At 37.7% G+C, this 20,797-nt stretch overlaps 1 protein-coding gene across 3 annotated transcripts in view; it reads right to left on the reverse strand.

The window, feature by feature from the left end:
* MYO1B (myosin IB) overlaps nt 1–20,797 on the reverse strand; it is a gene marked incomplete at its 5' end in the record, with an annotated part of 150,348 nt that overhangs the window by 24,291 nt on the left and 105,260 nt on the right. For all 3 annotated transcript variants that reach the window (XM_079710741.1, XM_079710740.1, XM_079710739.1), the window contains 7 exons: nt 844–993; nt 1,830–1,923; nt 3,577–3,777; nt 6,443–6,669; nt 7,879–8,079; nt 11,412–11,474; nt 13,563–13,667. In XM_079710741.1, the coding sequence (XP_079566867.1) occupies nt 844–993; nt 1,830–1,923; nt 3,577–3,777; nt 6,443–6,669; nt 7,879–8,079; nt 11,412–11,474; nt 13,563–13,667 (1,041 nt within the window). The remainder of the gene's footprint in view (nt 1–843; nt 994–1,829; nt 1,924–3,576; nt 3,778–6,442; nt 6,670–7,878; nt 8,080–11,411; nt 11,475–13,562; nt 13,668–20,797) is intronic.

Raw genomic sequence — 20,797 nt, forward strand, 5'->3', positions numbered from 1 at the left:
ATGTCCTGATTATACACACCCTTAAAGCGAAACTTCTCTACAGCTGAAAAAGAGGAAGAACACCCTAAAGGAGATTTGACTGAAATTTTAATTCAGTTTCCAACTCACTCTCTAGTGAAAAAGCAGAGAATGAAAATGTGTTTGGAAGCAGTGCTCTTATCATTAAAATTCATTTTGTGAGAACGCAATGCCAAGTTCAAGCTAGCCTAGAGGTAAACCTTCAGGCTTCCCTCAAACCTGTTACACCTCCAATGAAACATCTAAAATTGAGTAAGAAAGAAAATTCCCCAAAGAAATTCCATATCAATTAAATAAACATACTTTATTTTTGAGTCTTTTCCCAAAGGGCCAGATATCTGAGGACTAAAGGAGATCCAACCCTTTAACCCAAACCCAGAATTCTACTAAAATGTGGCATTAGCTTTCTGGAATTAAAGCCATTTTCAGTGTTCCTACAATAAATGGAAAACAGCCAATTATTTGGGAAAATTGACCCTACTATACTCAAAGGGTTAAATGACATTATCTCTTCCAATCTGATAACCAAATTCAAGATGTAGATCTCCCACTACATGTATCTCCATCAGTGGAAGACAGCGGGATAAACTAGAGCTTTGATGTTATCCTGGATTCAAACCCCATCTCTGCCCATAGTAGCTGTTACTTAACAGCTCAATGACTTAGTTTTCTCATCTTTAAAAAAGGGACCAGAAAAGCACCCATTTCACGAGGTCATTCGGAGGATGGAGTATGTAAAAAAAATACCTACACAGTTAAGTACGTAACAAATATTTGCAAAAAAAAGCATCATGATTACAGCTCAAAAATGTCAGGGGCTCTCACCGCGTATCTCCTGTACCAGGCAGCGATCACGATTTGGCTTTTTCTCATCAGCAGGAAGTGTGTGCGACATTTCCACCCCCGATAAATCTTCTGAATGAGAGTGGCCAGGTCCTCAAGACGCTGCTTCCTCAGGTCTTCTAACTTGAATAACTAATAAATAATAGATGGATTTATCAAAAATCCACCCAAAACTCGTGGCATCATTCTCAGGAAATAAAATGTCACAATGTTGGAGTGAACCACATTGAGGAAAAAAAAAAAAAAAACTTAATTACAGATATTATGAATAGTAGTCCAGAAGAAAACTACTGGGATGAATTCATGCAAGATACACAATTTAGAGTACAGTGTTTTAGAATTTATGACGAATCATGTAAGGGCTGAACTGAGCTCTAGATGTACCTTCACACTATCTGTAAGGATGAAATTACTGGAAGGGAGGTGACAGCAAGGTCTCTCTCAGACGATTTGTTCCTAATTCTCCAAATTTCCAATAAACTGCTATGTAAATTATACTTCATGCTAGTCTATTCAGTTATAAAAAGGCTCCAATGGAGTTCTTCACTAAGTAGAATTTTAAGTGTTCTTTTTAACTTAAAAAAAAATTTGAATTTGGGTGCCTTCGTGTACCTCTGAATAGCAGGGTTGCCTTTCCTAAAATTACCGTATAATTCAGATATTACAAATACAGACTGAAGTAACCTCCAATTTTTATGAGTTAGGGAGGTTTTATTGTAATACCAGTTTCTTTATGATTTCTTCAATGCTGTACAATCTATCAGCTCAAAAATTTTGGTGTTTCATAAAAAATACCAATGTTCTTCCATTATTCCTTATTAAGCCACCCCTTTGGACATTTGCAGAAAAACACAAAAATGTGACATTCTTGGTAGCATCTTGGGTAACATTATAAAGTTAAACATCCTTTAAGAATTTGCCCATATGATTATAACACAAATTCAGAGTGTAACGTTTCGATTACATACTGTTCTTGGGTTTCGAATGAATATCTTTGATCTACCAAAGGAGTACTCTTCCACAGGAATCTCCAATTCATTAAACAAAACCTCCACACCAGCTCTATAAAAATAAATAAAAACAACAAATTTTCTGAGTTACAAAAATAGGTTATCTTATCTTAAAACATGATATTAGGTTCTCAGCAGTATAAAAAAAATAGCTTCATTTCCAAGTATAAAGGATCTTTCAGTAAGCATCCTTCCATCAAAGAATTTCCAGAGTGAATTCCACAAATTTAACCAAATCTAGTAAATGCTCAAAAAGCATTTTGGGTTTAGAACTACGTATTCTAAGAAAATATGGTATTAAAGACAATTTCTTGATTTCATTAGCAGAGGTGATCAAATATACTTGTAACAATGGACCAACCAGGACCAGAAGGGTATGCAAGAAACTAACATCTATTTTGAACCCACTCAGTTACTTCTTGCAAACGTTTTAAACACTGCTCCTGCTACCCAGATTGTGGGCAGGTCCCAAGAGTGCTAAGTGCCAGCCCAATGGGATGCAAAAGAACATAGGGCGGGAGCAAGGCCTGGACTTGACTCTGACCTCTCCATCCTGGACCGTGGATTTAACGTCAGTCTTTAGTACTAAACTTGTCCCACCAACCTGTGGACTGGATGCCAGGCTGGGAGTGAATCCTTGTTCTGTGTATTATAGTAGATACTGACCATAATACCCTGGAAATTAGCAGTGGGAAATGAAATAGTACCCAGACCCTACATTATTTGGGTATTGAATTATGCATCAGGGACCACACCATATGTCTGGAGTTTATCTTCTTATCATACAGGGTGAGTGTCTAATCCTACTGCTGTTCCTGTGAAAGGCCAGGTCCAGTGACAATGTGGAGTCAACACCAGTATAGTGAAAGAAAAATCCCCATAAAACAGGCACGTCTGCCCTGCTGTAGTAGCTGGAAGAGCTTCTGTGGCCTGCAGAAAAGGGGCAACTTCCGGGACTGGTGACAGCAGAAGAAAGGTCACTGCACAGACAAGGCCTGGTTTATCTTCTGCAGCAGCCCCCCACCCACCCCTGCCAGCACACAAGTTCTCTCTGCATGTGAAGAGCTCACAGGGGCTGCTCCATGGGATGAGACTGCAGTGGTCCAGCACTCTGTCTGTGACTGGATGGATGAGTGCAATTTAGGGCAGATGAGCTGAATGCCACGTGGCCCCAAGTTCTGCCATATTTTCCAATCCAGCTTTACTCACAGTAACACTGACACTGTGAACCCTATCTGCTCCTGTATCTATTTCTCAGTTGGTACAGACTTGGTCAAAGAGTGGGACCCCCACCCTTCATTCACTCTCTCTGGGGTTAATTCCCCAGAAAAAAAAAACCCGAAGAGCTGAGAGCAGTGATCCAAGATGCCTCTAGCTCTACCCTTGTATGAGTCTACACAAATATACCTATCAATTACAAATTGTCCTCCTGCTAACTTGCCACGGCATAGTTTAGAAGTTTTATTGACACACAAGTTCCAAATGTGGATTTGATAAGCCGTGTTTAAACCTTAAAGAAAACCAAGACTTCTATAATTAATAAGAATTAGCACAAAGTGGTATCCTGCTGGAAGATGGTCCAAAACAGAGGTTACAGCCAACTTTTCATAGAATTCTGTTTTGCCTAAACAGCACGTGAAGAAAACAACATGGTATCTATATGCTTTAAAACTTCATAATTAAATATGATCAATGAACGTCTTACCTTGCTGGTCCTTTCCAATGAGGCCATGTTTGTTTACAAAGCATTTTGTATCTTTCTAGGCAAGGTTCATAGGCCTGCCTGAAGGCGTAGCCTGCTCTCCTCACGCGGACATTCTCCAAAAGACCCAGATACCTGACCTGATGACATACTAGACCCTCGTTGAAGATGTGTGCTGCCTTTTTATCATTCGGTTTGATACACCTAAAAGATTACACAAATTTTAGGTTTTAAACTCCTTCTCTTACGGATTTATCTGTCCATGTTTTACAAAGCATCATACCTAATTATTTCATGGTGAGATAATTATTTATTATTCTTGGAAAACCTAGTCATTTCTTTTGAAATTATTTCAAATCGTTTTACAAAAACCTTTTTTTTTTTTTTTTTTTTAAGCAGAAAATAATTTAGTTTATTCCCTTGCTGCTGTGATACATGGAGCTCTGCCCACAAAGGGAAAATTACAAAAACCTTAAGATAACTACACTGCAGATACAGCAATAAAAAAGAATAATACGTACGATAACATGGGTAAATATCACTGACATTCTGTTTAACGAAAGAAGCCTGATGTAAAAGAGTACATACTTTATGATTCCATTTATATGAAGTTCTAAAAAAACTAATTCCTAGTGAGAACTTAGTATTGCTTTACCTCTGGGGAGAGGTAGGGGTGGAGATCGACAGGGAAAGGGCACAAGGGAACCTTCTGGGCTGATAGACATGTTTTATATCTTGGCTTGGATGAGGCTATACAGGTGTATACATAGGTAAAAATTCAACAACCTGTACAATTAAGATTTATATACTCTATTGTATTGTACATACATTACATACCTCAATGAAAAGGTTAAAAACACTGCTGTCTCGCTAAATCCCTATTATCTCCCTCCTTTTCAATAGGGCACTTTGCCGCCCAAGGAAAGACTACATTTACCAGCTCCCTTTGCAAGTAGGTATGGCTATGTGACCAAAATTCTAGCCAGAGCATAAGTAATGTTAGCTACTTCCAGAGTGTCCTTAGAAGGAAGGGACTTGTTCTCCCTTTGCTCTTCTGCTAAATGCTGGCAGGAATGTTGACGTGGTGGAGAGCTATCTTTGACTATATAGATAAGAGGAAATACCCTGGCAACTGCAGAGCCACAACATAGAAGGCGTTGCTCTATTAGCCCTGGAGTCTATACACTTAGAAGTACATAAGAAATAAATGTCAATCTTGTTTAAGCCCCTATTATTTCCAGATCTTGTTGGAGCGATCTCTATATCCTAATTAATATATTGTTAAACATTTACAGTTATGTCTGCCTCACTTCAACTGTCAAATTCCACACAAAAATGTAATATATGGACAACTAAATCTTACCTAGTTTGACCTTGGTGTTTTTACGGTTTTCCTTTTACATTTAGAAAAGTAATGTCTACTTTTTGGCTTAAGGACAAACAGATCAATGGAACAAACTAGTGAGTTTGGATCTAGACTCCTACACATACATTCAATTGATTTTTGATAAAGGCATCAGGGCAAATGAATGAAAATAGAGATTTTTTTCTTTTCAATATGTAGTGCCAAAACAACAGGATAACTATATGGAAAAAATAGACCTTAAAATAAATCTGAAACTATAAAGACTCTAAAAATATATATATAATAATATAGTCACAACTTTGGAGTTTATTAATTAAGACTTCTTAGAGATACATTAAAACCACTGAAAGGGAAGGGGAATAAAGGAACTTTCTGGGGTGACGGGAATGTTCCATGTTTTGACCTGAGTGGTGGTTACCAAAGTGTATACAATAGCAAAAAAACAAGGGAGCCATTCACCTAGGATCTGTACATATCACTCCATGAAAATTATACCTCAGTAAAATAGAATCTTAAGGTTTAAAAAAAAAGTTTACTCAAATGAGAATAACAAAAGCAACTGATCACACAAAGTTTCTTGGTTAATTTTTTTTGAAACTAGGATCCTTAACCTAATATATGTTCTAACCTGTTTGCAATCAAACCAGGGGATTTTACCTATTTACATTTGTTATGAATATAAATATTAGGTCAACAAGTTAAACACAAAAATTTTCTTCACTCTAACTTCCTCATAACTGAATTTTCAAAGACAACTATAGAAGTTATGTGTGGGTGTGCACCTGCCACGTGAAATCTGACCCATCAGACACACACCTTCTATTACCTAGTTCACCAAATATACACATCACAAACTCTAATCCTAGTTGGTCTTTACTGAATTTTGAGAACTAAGATGCCCTAGAAGCAAAAAAAAAAGAAAAAAAAAAAGAGAGAGAGAGAGAGAGAGACCAGATGCTTTTTAAGGAGTTCTTTCTATTGTTTTGAAAAAATTATTTAGATTGGTTCAGAAATCATTACTTTCTCTGGGCCTATAACTCTCACAGGGAAGAAAGAGGCACATACTTCCTCACACCAGACCTGCAACTGAAGCCCCAGTTGCTTCAATGCTCCAAGTCAATATAACAAGAATCCAAAATGAATCCACCAAAAGTTTATGCAAAACCCTTACCAGAAAAAAATTTACATTTTGTTTCTTGTCATTAAAAAAAAAAACCCCAAAACCCAGAAAGTTGAGAACTCCTATGTGCCAACAACCCAATTTCATTAAGTATCTACTCCCATCCCCCGCCACAATTTTTTCTTTTCCCTTTTTAAAATTCCCTATTTTGGGGCCACTGGAGTATTTTCTAAGCAAACCCAAGACACCGTATTATTTGACCCCTAAGTACTTTAGTTATCCTCTCCTTGGGTTATGCTCAGATTTAAGCAAACAGGTAAATGATCTTCCTTGAGAGTGCCTTCATAATCGAATGGTCAAAGAATTTTATGTGCCAGAAATACCTAATGTAGTTTGGATTCTTGGTCTGTAGGTTTTTCATCAGAGTGGCCACCGATGCCTTGAACTGTGAGCCGGCTGTAGGAGGCCTTTTTAGGTTGATCTTGGCAGGGTTCCCTTCGGGGAACAAAGACTTGATGAGGGCATGGCCGGCCTTCCACATGGCTTGGGACAGGTCTCTATAGAGAAGGTCGTTGTTCTTATCCACAAATCCTTCCACTTGGTACAGCACCTATGAGCAGCAGCACATGGGACTTAGTGGCTGACACACTGCATGCTAGAACATCAAACAACTGTTAAAAATATCCCGAGACTATCTATACTGCAGCCTCTTCTTTCTCCATCAAAAAATCTCCAACAAGTTAGTCACACTCTAATACCAAATTAGCCTCCAAGTTTAAATTCCATCTGTCTAAATCACAGAAGAGTTCAAAATAAATTCTATTACCCTTCAGGATTTGCAAGAATAAACTCCAAAAATGTTATTATAACATTTTCAAAGGATTTTAGGTTTTTTTTTGGTGTTCAAGCATATTTTTGAGGTTTTACTTGTATTTTTTAGTTTACATGTGCCAATTCCAGTGTGTTTAAAAGGAGACGGGGAAATTGAGATAACACAGATATTTTCATAGACATCCTAAACCAGCAGAGAAATTGACCAGGAAAGTATCTTTTAATAACATGGGCTAGTGAAAAAAAATGAAGTACCAAGTTCCAGCATTTTGAAATTAAAGGAAAAGATACTATATACTTCATTTTTACTAAAGCCATAATCAGATTTTTTTCCCCTTTGAAGTTTGCAAGCTTATTTATAAGAAAGGAGGTATTAACTCCAATCAATAATCATTCAGGACCCCAAAAATCAATCTATTGCCCCAATTGTTTTTAATATTATCTTTATATAGTTGATGACATAAAATTAATTATCCCAAATACTAACCAAATTAATAAATGCTTTAAAAAAAAAGTAGATGTTTTCTCCAGTGTCATTTCAAAATTCAATCTAAGAATTCATTATTTTGCTAAATGGTTGGTGCTTTTAAAAGCTTACTGTAGGTCTTTTTTTTTTTTAACATCTTTATTGGAGTATAATTGCTTTACAGTGGTGTTACTGTAAGTCTTTAGTGAATGCTATTCTTTTACTGGCATATCTTTTATCAGTGTCGACAGATCTTTTTTATAGGCTAGCTTTCAGAGCTTGAAAATAATAAAATCGATTTTTAATATATACTTGAACTCTTTCATTAAGTCCCCTGGTTTTCCTTTCAGCTCTCAGTATTAGTAAGATTTTGCTCAACATGGTCCAGATTCTATTCCCACTGAACATTTACTGACTCTATGCTTTCAGCAGCTCCATTTATCCTCTGGAGCTGACGCTGGTCAGAATGCCATCTCTGAGGCTGAGGCTCGGGGTCCTCCAGGGGGGCCCGGGCTCCCGCACCTTGCCGGCGTAATGCTGGATCCTGAAGCAGCTGTGAGGCAGGGACGTGTCGTTGAGGAACCGGGAACACTTGCTCATCCTGCTCTCAAAGTGCTGGTGGGTGGCGCACACTTGGTTCAGCTTTTCCAAGAAGGTCTCGTCGGTGACCGTGCCTGGCCTCAGGCACTCCTCATCCAGCATGGCCAGGATTCCGTTTGTGTTCTGGGTGAAAGGAGATAAAAGGGTTTCCTTCCTTCCTCGCTGTATTAATAATTATTCCTAATTATGCCATTAAACACAATCGACTTAGTCACAAGAAAATTCCGTTCAGGCACAACAAAGAGCAGAGAATCAAAACAAGTAACAAAACGCCCCCCACAGAAATCAGCCCTTTTCCAGCGGGGTCCCAGGTGCGCTGGGGGGTGGGGAGGGAGGGAGTGTCTGCATGAGTCTCCCCCACCCCAGCCCACGATGCCTCCCCGATGGTGGAACAGGACTTAGGTGTCACCTCAGCCACCTTAGCGGGTTGATAACTGAAATTCATGTTGTTTAGCAAAAGGCAAGTCAGACCTCAAAGATTCAAAAACAAATCTAAAAGTCAGAAACGAATGTGACAATACCATCTCCTTATATAACGTGGTCATAAATCACAAAGCATAGTCTCTTAAGGCCATTATTTGATTCACAGCTTAAGAAGGAAATTGGTTTCAGATGTTTCCAAATTGTTCCTGTGTTCAAAATAAAGTTTATTTTCTCGGGGGAAAAAAAGTGGTGTGATTCGGGAGCCTGCTTTTAACGATCAATGCAATCAAGTTGCGTTTCAAGAATATCTGTTTAGAATAAAATTCTCCTTCCATATAAAAATTCGAAATGGATGTTAAACACGGGTGAGAATTCGTTTGTTGGGTATTCAGACCCTGTGATCATATTTACCCCAAGAGCAGTCAGCCCAGCTCAAGTGAATCAAAAATCAGGAATCTTCTACTTTGCTAAATAAAGGCTGTTGTTCCTTTGATTGCCCCTACAGGCCCACACAGCTCCACTCCACAGAGAACAATCCACTGACCATGAGCCCCACCCGCTTCCGCCAGGGCAAAGTCCCCCACGGCTCCTCTCCCCTTCTCCTTACAAGGCCATGACATCCTCTGACCAGCACTTATTCATTCCACACAAAACCTGGGGGAAGTGTGGATTCTCAGGAGTCAAGTGTGTTTATAACATCCCCGGAGTAAACATTATTGTTAGGCGATGCTGGAAGGAAACATTTCCTTTATGTATCCAGGCTCCTACGTGAACATGAGTTTCTTCAATCATATATGCAAGGGGGTTTTTGGCTGAGATAATCTAGTTAAATTAAGTGTATTACCACTGTTTTGTTTTTTTTCTCCCTTCTTAAAGGTAAATAATTAAGTGCAATGTTACATTTATGAAGAAAAATGTGATAGTCACGACTTGTGAAAGTTAAAACTCCCCCAGCAAACTACTTTGGTCACAAAATTTACCAGAAAAAATTTTCAGGAAATCCACTGATGTTCTAAATTTTAGACTAGAGTTTTAAATTGCTTAGGTGGCATATCAGTGTTCACAATCCAACATTGTTTACATTTTTCAAAACAAAGTTTATTTTTTAATTGAAAAATAGTAATGCTTCAGAATTTTTTTTTAAAGTTCAATTTAATCAAAGATGTGGCTTTCAAGAATATCTTGAATACTGAGGGATAAGATACTGGCTAATTAATAATATCCAAAACGTCTTGTTAAAGATGAAGAGAAAATGATTTGCTGGACATTTGGAGCCTGTGATTCTATTCCTGAAGCACAGCACTCACCTACACTGAAAGCTAAAAAGACTGTAGAAAATAAAGTTTATGCATTGTTTCAAATTACTTTGTTATTAAGGCCAGGAAGATTTAGTAAGCCTAAGCTTTTACACACAAATCAGTCTTCTTGCAATCAATTCGTTCATGATAAACTACATGATAAATATGATGTAAAAACAAAAATCTTAGATTCAGAAAGGTTACTAAAAATTATGCAGTAATTTTTCACACTTTAAGCCTTTTCACGTACATAATTTGTAACCTGAAAAATCCCACGGCCCTTGGAACCTGTCAAGTCACACACACACCATCTCTCACATCCCTGAAGCAATCTACGGTCCACACCAGCCACCCCTGGGATCCTACTTAATTTGGCTCCTGAGACGGTCCCTTTATCCTCCTTTATTTTTACTTGAACAGCATGGAGTTTTGTTGTCGTTGTTACTTTTTAAGAAAAACTTTCCAGCTTTACTGAAATATAATTGACATAAAATACTGTGCAAGCTTAAGGTATACAACATGTTGATTTGATACACTACCATAGTGTTAGTTACCTCTATCACATCACGTAATTACCATTTCCTTTTTGTGGTGAGAACATTTAAGACCTACTTCTTAACCACTTTCAAGTGTATAACACAGTATTGCTAACTATAATCTCCACACTGTACATTAAAGCCCAGAACTCATTCATCTTACAAGTGGAAGTTTGTACCCTTGGGCCTACATCTCCCCATTTCCCCCAAACTTTAGCCCCTGGCAACCACTATTCATTTTATTCTGTTTCTGAGTTCGTTTTTTTTTTTTAGATTCTACATATAAGTGATTATCATACAGTATTTGTCTTTCTCTGACATATTTCACCTAACATAATGCCCTCAAAGTCCATCTTTGTTGTTACAAATGGCAGGATTTCCTTCCTTCTCATGGCTGAACAATATTCCATTGTATATATACATCACACCTTCTTTATCCATTCATCTGTAGACGGACGCTTAGGTGGTTTCCCTATCTTGGTTATTGTGAATAAAGCTGCAGTGAATGTGGGAGTGAAGATATCTCTTTGAGATCCTGATTCTGTTTCTTTTGGATATATACCCAGGAGTGGGATTGTTGGGTCACATAATAGTTCTAATTTTAATTTTTTATAGGAACCTCTATACTCTTTTCTTTTTCTTTTCTATACCGATTTCTATAGCGATTGCACCAATTTACATTCCTACCATCAGTACACAAGGGTTACCATTTCCCCACATCCTCACAAACAATTATCTTTTTGATAGTAAGCACTGAATACTATGTTAAGAGGTCACTAGAATTTTAGAAATGAAATGGATATTTTGACTTGGCAAACACCTTCTTTTTTTTTAGTCTCCTCTGATCAGTGCTCATATTTCCAGGAGCTGTGGATTGGACCCGGGTTCCCAGCACACAAGAAAGAATGGTGCACCTAAGGGTATGGCATCTGAGCGTCATGAATGGGCTCTGTGATACAGCAACAGGATTAGCATGGGGGAACCTGGCTAAGTATCAAAAAGTCCAGCTGTCTATGTATGTGTTCAAGAACCATGTGTGAGTTCTTAAGGTTGTGATAAAGTTTCCAGAACTCTGTATTTCTCTGAAGTGTTGAAATAGTGAAAATACAAAAGCTTAACACTGAAGGCAGTGAGATCGTTCGTAAGTAGTGAATTACACTACGAAGAACTTCTTTGGGAAACTGTACCTAATACTCACATTTTCTATTAGGTCACAAATGATAGCATTATTGAAGTACTCAATGTGAGTCCATTCTATGTCCTGAAAAAGAAAACAGAACATAATCAAATCCCATAGATGATGCTACAACACTACCATCTCTAACATAAGACTTTCCCCATCTTACTATACTTCACTTCCTCTCTGAAAATTTCCTTTATAAAAATCAGTGCTGCAAATATCATCTTCCGGTTCCCAAAACTTTCATAATGCAGCAGTCTAGCACTGACATGATCCGACTGAAACAACCGCCCTTGACCTGTGCTGAGGCTGCCTCCCCTTCCACCCTCCCATCTGTGGCAATTTCCCATGCACTTCGCTGGCCCCGGGCCATTTATTCAACAGGCCCTTGGGTCAATATTACTTTTTGTATATTTACAATGTTTACAAGGAAATAAGTCAGAACTTGATCCCCAGAATGTAAGGCATAGATTTTTCTGTTCTTAATTTGTAATCACAAGGAAGAAATTAATTTTAGAGTCAACCCCATATTGTAAGGCCGTTAACTATTTCAAATGTAAAAATAGAACAGTGCTAAGATAAGTATTTTCAACATAAGGAAAGACATGAAAACCTATCCACTGGTTCTAACACTAGCTACAAAGCCAAATCTGGGAGGCCAAATGTAATCATTCTGTATCTGCTTACACTCTCCATAAGTGTAAACATTTATTTTTCTTCTAAGGGGAAGAAAGTTAATTCATACGGCAAGCTAAGGATCTTCCTATATACTCTTAGAAGTGTTTTAGACAATCTGTACAAACTGTTTTAAGTTACAGATCAAAGTCTGGGCATTCTCTTTATGATGAGAAGACAGGAAGAGAATGAATCTGGCTTTTAGGATGTTTACATTACAAAAGGTGCCATTCAAGTATAAAATGTTTCTGAAGCATGATAATCATTCCAAATGAAAGATGAAATATTCATGATTTAGTTTTTGAGTAGATGAGTTATTTTACTAAGTCACTGGGAATAATAATCACATTAGAAAAATCTATACTGAGAGGCCAAAAAAAGAGGATTCTGTGTCCTTAATGACTTAAAATGACACTATAGAAAATGAAGAAAAGGAAGTAATATTACTAAAATATTAAAGCAAATAAATGAAAGGGAAACAAAAATATAATACTAAATATACAATAAAATTTCTCCTTTTTGTCTGATATAAATAAATTTATACTTAGAAAAACACTGGCTATTTAAAAAATGAAAGGGTGAAAACCAAGTATGTGTTTTACAATTAAGGATGAAAGGACTCTGTAAATATTACTTCTGATTATTTTCCAACTACATTCAGTGAGATAATCCATCCACAGCACTAGTATAATACCTGGCATATAGTAAGCACTCAACAACAAATGTTACCTGTTTTTATTATAAAATTTTAAAAAATCAATGCTTTTCAAGACTGAACAAAATATTAAATATTAAAATATTGTTAAATACTGAAATAGTAAAGTATTTTCAAATTTATATACAGTGGTAATTGACTTCTTTGGTATACAGTTCTCTTAAGTTTTGGCAAATGCGTAGCATCAGGTAACCACCACCACAGCCAGCCTCCAAAATTCCCTTGTGCTGACCCTTTGCAATCACACTCCTATCCTCTGGCCACTATTGACTATTAGACACTTTGACTCTATAGCTTTGACTTTTGTAGAATGACATATAAATTGACTCATACATATGTAGCTTTTTGAGTCTGGCTTCTTTCATTTAGCAAAATGCATCTGAGATTCCTTCATGCTATTGTGTGTATCAGCTGTTTGTTCCTTCTTATTGCTGAGTACTAGAACCTTGTATGGATGTACCGCTATTTTTTTGTCCATTCATCTCAGACTAGTTTTTTAATAGGGTATTATTTTACTTCACTCTACTGGAATCCAGTGAGATTCAAGTCGGTCAGCTGATGTTCACTGAGCACCTACTATGTGCTGAGCACTGTCCTGGGCACTAGCAGCAAAGAAAATCCCAGTTAGCTTAGATGTCATACCAAACAAATTTTTAAAAGGTACAGTATGGCTAAACTTTGATAAATCTGATTTTAGGGTCATGTTTGTACAGTCTTCTGAATCCAGAATTTGTATTATGAGTAAAAAAGGAATACTTAAAAAATTTTTTCAACATTACCTCCCGTATATATTCCTCCTGCTCTTCTTTAAGAGTCAGCTCAATGAAGATTTGTTGCAGCTTTTCATTACAATAATTAATAATGAACTGCTCAAAGCTGTTGTCCTATATGGAGAAAAATGAAGACAGCCTTATAAAGCAAGCCATCAGCGCTCCCATGACAATGCCACTCTAACATCTCACTCCACAAGAAATGCCACACATGGTCTTGCAGACTTAACCGCGGTCCAGCACACAGCCAGAGGCTGGCACATCGCAGGCACCCAAGAAACGATTCATGAGTCAAGTGAATGAATGAAGGATACACAAGTTACACACTATTTGGAGAATGAAGAATTTTAGTTGACAAATAAGCAGCCCACAAACATGGTAGAAAAAATGAGAAAGAAATACATTTCCCCCTAGAGGATCAGCAAAGAAACAGTGAGATTCATCATCTCTGTCACCCAAGTTCTCAATCTTCCATTCTCAACTCTGGAGCTCAAGAAAGTCTTTCTGACCTGACCTCTTACACCCCTACTCAGGGTCAGATCCCTCATTCTGACACTTACATACCAGCACTTTTGAAAAATCATGCTATGTGTATACATGCGTGTACATGTGCATTCACATGTATTGATTAGTGTCATATTTATCTGTCTCTCTAGATTGTACATTTCTTAAGGGCAAGGGTTGACCATACATCTCTTGTTCACCAATGGAAGCCCATTCCTGCAGCACTTTGCACCTAGCAAGCACTCAGCGTGTACTGGCTGACTAAATGAATGAAGTGCCCACAAAATACAGACTCAAGGGAATCAACACATCAAAATCATCTCCTAGCTAGAAACTCTCTCCTCTCAGAGGGTCACACATTTATCACTCTTACGATTCTCAGCTGTGTCTTCTTCATATCAGAGTTATTGCCTGTGAAGATCCATGCCTACAACATTTCTGAATGATCTGCAGGGCTTAACGTATTGCTGTACATATTGAGGGCACAAATGCAGGTCTGTTGGATGAATATACTTCACCAAGAACCATACCATCCAAAAAGAGTTAGATCTAGCAATAAAACTTGTCATTTTCACCTCTATCCCCCTCTCTGCAGAGAGAGATGGTGGCATTGGGAGTGAGAGATGGTGACCCCACCACTGATAAACCAGACTCTTTTCCCACTGAGGTGGCCAGTCCTGGCCTAACTGGCTATGAGGGTTCACCTGTAACGGTAGAAGCTCGCCACTCCCTGTGAATACAGAGCAGCTGCCTTCAAATCTTTCCATAAATGATGAAATCAAAAGTCAAAGACTTTTTTGAAAGTTGATCTTTCAAAATCAAGTTTGGTGCAACCAGGACAAATTGTAAAATGATACCTAGGATGCAGCATCTCACCACATGCCTTCCTGGAAGGTGGCTAAGGATTTCTAATCATTAGTGAACTAATTAATCTGGGGAAATTTTAAACTCAAAACCATAAATGACACATAAAATACATTATCACTGACTAATCTTTTAATGTTAAATGTAGTCGAAGATAAAAGTTTCTTTCTTTGTTTTAAATCCTGAAGGTTCTTACTTAAAAGGCACACATGTATCACCAAAACGTTCAACAAATATAGTCCTGGACACAAAGGTCATTCCCCAGTCCTCATTTTCATGTTATGTTTTAAAAACCATGTGTTCCAATCCTCAGAGCTTAACAATTTTGACCAGAAGCTGAAGTCAGTCTGATATAGATGCCTTATAATCAGTATAAGGCCATTTCTTTATGAGAAAGTCTGGCTTTCTCAGTTTGGTAAAATATATCCCTATATAGTGCTACTACCCCAAATTAAAACTTATAAATAAAATTAAAATTTTAGTGACTTATAGGAGATCTTTGGGTTTTTAAGAAAACAAATTCATGGAGTAAATCCTTTCTGTTATTTAACAGGTCTGTGCCTATGGAGCTATTTAGACAAAATTATGCTAAATTTTCAAATGGCAGCTAATGAGGAGAAGGGAGGGGAGAACAACTGGTGTCTCTGACACAGTATATGGCTGTGAATAGCTGGAGGTACGCTTCCAGAACAGGTCTATGAAATACACACAAGCAGATTAGAAACCAGAGGCAAAGCTTCACAATTACAACACAACCTAAGGAGTAAGTCTGAGCTAAAGTAAATTTCCCCTCAATTTTTATAAGTTCTTGTATGAATTCTATATTTCATATCCACACACAGTTAATCAATGGTCATTTACTGCAAACTTCACACAGCTGGAGAAGCTATTAACACAGGAGCATGCAACAGACCGGCACTGCAAACAGTTCATACTTACTGCATTCTGGTGCACAAAGGGACAGATTACACAAAATGCAGTCAGTTCTCAATTTGCAATAAACTTCTAAAAGTAAACACTCATTGACAGTTATTCATCGGTGCAAATGACAGATTTTATCATCCAGGCTTTCTTTTTTTTTCTTTCTTTTTTTGGCTGCGCCCCACAGCTTGTGGGATCTTAGTTCCTCGACTAGAGACTGAACCCAGACCCTCGGCAGTGAAAGTGTGGAGTCCTAACCTCTGGACCACCAGGGAATTCCCCAGGCTATATTTCTGACTGGCACAAAACTTTAGATCAAGACACGTGTCCCATCATCTCAAAAGACAGGAACACGATACCTACGTGTGGTATCTGAGCTGGGGCTCTGCCAGGTGAGAGCTATTCAGGATAAAAACAGTCTGACTGAGATAATATACCATATAACTCGCTGGAAGTCCTAAGGCTTCAGAATCTAATACTTCTAATGCTAAATTATCAGGAAAAATAAAATGTGTCTGACACATCCACCCAAAGACTCAGGGACAAAGGCAGTTGGCAGGTCACCGAAAGAGTGAAGAGATTCAGCCAGATCCAGGGCATCCCCCCTTTCTCACCACAGCAACCCACCCCTGTGCTGCAGGGGCTGTATCCCCCCTTCAAACACAGACAAGAGGGAAATGAGAGTGTTCTGAAGACAGCCTAAGAACAAGAACTTGACTCTCTGACCTGATCCTGCTGCTTAAAGAACAAAACCCAAAATCAACAGCACAACCATTAAGGCCAAAACCAGCTGACTTCCCCACAGAAATACCTCCGCCTCTACTGCAAACCTACCTCACACCCCCTAAACATGTCATGAATCGTCAGAGCGATTCATTATTGCTGAAAATGAAGGTAACCACATTTCCTCTGATTAACGTTTAAGTTGTTGATAGTGTCCGAATGTTTGGGAAATGAGACTTCACAAATCATTAAAAATAAATTGCAAAAATTTATAATTTGCAGAAAATTAAGGAAATGTCTGGTAACAGTCCATAAGCTGCAACCTGCACAGGTCCAATTTCTTCACTTATACAGGCATTAAATATCACCCAGTTTTCCCACTCCCCTTTATAAAATAGCTAAACTGGGTCTAGGAACCATCCCTTGAATATGAAGGCACCAAAGCAACTTGATATTTGGATGCTGTTTTGGTTTGTCAAGAACTTTGTGGGTGGCTAGCAATCCCTGAGCCGGGCTCGCGCTTGCACACGGCAGTCCCATGAATCAAAGTCTCCAAAGGAGGAAATAGGCTGGAGCTGAGTGCTCCCATGAATGAACTCACCTCCTCTCCCTCCAGCCTGCTACCCATGCTCCATGCATGGAATTTTTCTCCATTGTCTAAAGCACATTTATCCCTCAAGACTGAGGGATAAACTCATACTCCCAATAAAGTTCATAACTAGTTTATACCCATAAGTGTCAACCATGAGCTTTCCACTTGGGAGTGATTTTGAAAGAGGGATCAAAAGTACTGGCCTGTTACCATATTTGTATATTCTCAGCAGAGAAGGCTAATGATGTCTTACGCTCTTTAAGAGAGATATTTAAACCTTATACTCTTTAAAAATAATGTATATTGAAAGGAAGATGTAAAATAAAGGAGGCAGCTCCATCACTGCCATCATTAGGATGGTGGATGGGAAGGAATTTGCAGGTGAATATCAGGTAGGAAACGGGTGGGGCAGGGTGTGGCAGTTCAAACACTAAGATCGTGACTTATTTCGGCAAAAAGTACTATTAATTACATATTTAACTGATGTTTCTCAGAGCTCAACACTTTGGTCTGAGGTCAAATTTTGGATACAACAAGTTGGGTGGGGGGGGGGTTCCATATTTTACATACAATGTAAAATACATAATATTTTATTTAATGTATTATGTCTCTTGCATAATAAATGAAATGGTACATTTATCCAAAAGTTATAAAATTTTGTAACAGCACTGTTTTAGAGGAGTTGGGCTATATTACTGCTTTAAAATGTGCTGTTGGTCTTACCAAAGATTTACTTGGTGGAAAGCCCTTGGGCAGTCCCCATTTATAATGCTGTTCCTACAGAAAAATACAGTGCAATTAACAATCTATTTTAAAAAATCGCAATTTCAAGAAATGGGCCCCAAAACAGGAACCACTTTTTTTTTTTAAGAAAGTAAACTTAAAAAAATAATCCTCAAAATCAGAGAAAAACATTTAATTTAATATTTTCCTTTAAAGACATTCACAAAATTGAATGACTGGCTGAAGTTACAGAAAACTTCCCTTTAAATATGTAACATTTTTCTTCTAGGTACATACTCAATTATGGTCAATTTTAGAAAAATATCAATAGCATTATAGTGCTCTTAAATATTTTTAAATAGGCTTTGATTTAAAAAGTTAAAGCAACAACACTGATGAACGAGCATATACATATTATGAACCATATTAATTCTCACCATTTTCGTTCTAAAATCTACTTTAAATTGTCTCCTTTCTCTTCAACTACAAGTTCTCTAGCACATAAAGGACAAAATTAAAGGCAAAAAACTGGAACAAAAAGTGTTGCCTGTAACTAGAATCAATTTTCTCTTAAAAAAATATTTTAGAAAACGAATCCTATAATCATGAGACGAACCTACCAGCTGGTCTTACACTGACGCTTCCCCAACTAATAGATTGTTTTATTTGAAACAATCATTGCACCTTGCCTATCACACCCTTACCGTACATGGCCACTTGCAACGAGGTTGTAAGGGAAAGATGAATAAGAGTGCCTGAATCCAAATAACTGGCATTTGGCCTGTACAAAACTAGCTCGATCATACGAAAAGTGAAATACTCAGCCACTGCTGTCCTGTTTTGGTCTACAGGACACTAATAGATTTCCCCAGTAAACCACCCATCTATTCTAAGACCTATCAGATAAGTACTTAGAAAAAAGTCGAATCAATTTAGGTTGCCCAACACCGTTTTGAATTTAATTTCACTTTTGAAAAGAATAGCACTTGTTATTTTATGGAGATGCTATAAATATTCCTCAGAGATCTAAGGCCATGTTTGCAGTTATAAGAATATCCAAACTGAATTGTGTAGAATTGGAGTATCTGGATTATAATTCTCTTCCTTTGCAAAACTGGATATGTTCTACCAGGATTCATAGCTAGATTTTTCTCCTCAATGAACTTTAATTCACTTCACCTTATTTTTGGTATCAATGATCCACTCTAATCTGTTTTCCAAACTGACATCAGATTACATGCGGCCAGCAAGGCAGAGCTATTCACCCAGCTGGCACTGGAATGTTTTGCAGTCAAATGTATGTGTCATCATCCCATGGTTTAATGCATCAGTTTCCCTCTTCCGTTTAGAGACAGACGAAAGTAAATGAAAGGTTTCCACCAGCTCAGCTGAAAAACGTTCCCATGGGAACTGTCAGTAGGGTCAAGAGGCAGAATTAGAAACATTCCAAAAAATTTCTTCTAGCGTCCTGTCCAATTTTTAAAGTGATGCCCAGGGCTCTCCAAAAGGCAGGATCTTAATTCCTGCAGTCAATTTTCACTGAAGAAGAAAGGCAGAATTTTCTCTATAATCTATCAGTTTGTTTTCACTTGAGTGGACAATATCATAGAAATTTTCATTTTTGCACTGATGTGGATTCTGAATACTTCCTCTTGAGTCATACTCTGAGCCCTTGTACTTCAGCTTATGGTACTTTTAAGTCCTTAATTATATGGGTTCCTAGTGTTCAACCCTATGAGCTTTGACATTTCCATGTGTTCCAATTTTGCTGAGAATCCAGGAAAATGTATGATAGCATCTGGGGTATTTATGTGAATAAATTAAAAGAAAAAAAACCTTTCTACTTCTGTATCAAAAAGCAGGTAAAAGTATCTTAAAAGTGCCCAACCAAATCTCTACTCTGCCTTCCCCCCAAATAAGTTTATTTATAAAATAAATAATACATAAATAGATTACTGAAAATCAAGATGTTTGGAAGATTAACTGAGAAGGTTTAGACAGGAAAATGGAGAGAACGATTAACTATCATGAAAAACAAATCCGAATTCTCGCAAGAAACTGGGGAAAAAAAAAAAAAAAAGTATTTATTGCATGGAGAAGGAAAACTAACTTCTAAAGATTTTATGGCCATCATAAGATTTGCTGTAGACATATGACTGGTTGGATTTGGCCTTGGCGGAAAGGTCTGCTTAAAAAGAGTAAAAATGTAACCTACTTGGTTTTAGGAATATTATATATACACAGATTAGGTTTAGGTTAAGATGAACTGTGGGTGATGTAGGATGTTGTACAAGGGCATCTCATGCAGAGGTCAAAGGGCAAGAACACCACATACGTTTGGAATTTACAGTTCACGCTGAAGATTCCCATTTACAAGAGCAGTTGGTCTCAACCTTGACGGCACACTGGAACTACCTGGGAGCTTTAAAATACTGCTGCTCAGGCTGCACACCCTGAGGTTCTGATTTATTAGTCTGGGGTGTGGCCCAGACAGCTGAATTTTCAAAAGTTCCCCAGGTGATTTCAACATGCGGCTAAGTTTGAGAAGTACTGAACTGGAGTGTATTCTTCTGAAGAAAGGAAGAAGACTATTTAGAAACATAATGCAAGCATTTTCATGAAGTCCATAACTGTAACAATGTTGAGAAAAATGATGATATAACTTGCAGAAGGAAAGGATGTTCAGAAAGACAGACTTGTAGAGAAACTTGAATTAACCATAAGTGAAAAATATTCTTGGATTGCTAAAGGGTGTTTCGCTCAGTGCCAGGTTACAGGATGTTTCCACTTGGAACATCTAAATTCTGTTCTGATTAGGTCTGTAGCAAACACTTTTAAAAAGTAATCTAGTTTCCTGATTAGAGCTTCCTACCAAATAGGATGTGTCCTCAGCTGGCAATAGAACCACCATCTTAGG

This window comes from Hyperoodon ampullatus (assembly GCF_949752795.1).
Source record: "Hyperoodon ampullatus genome assembly, chromosome: 8".
Lineage (NCBI taxonomy): Eukaryota > Metazoa > Chordata > Mammalia > Artiodactyla > Ziphiidae > Hyperoodon > Hyperoodon ampullatus.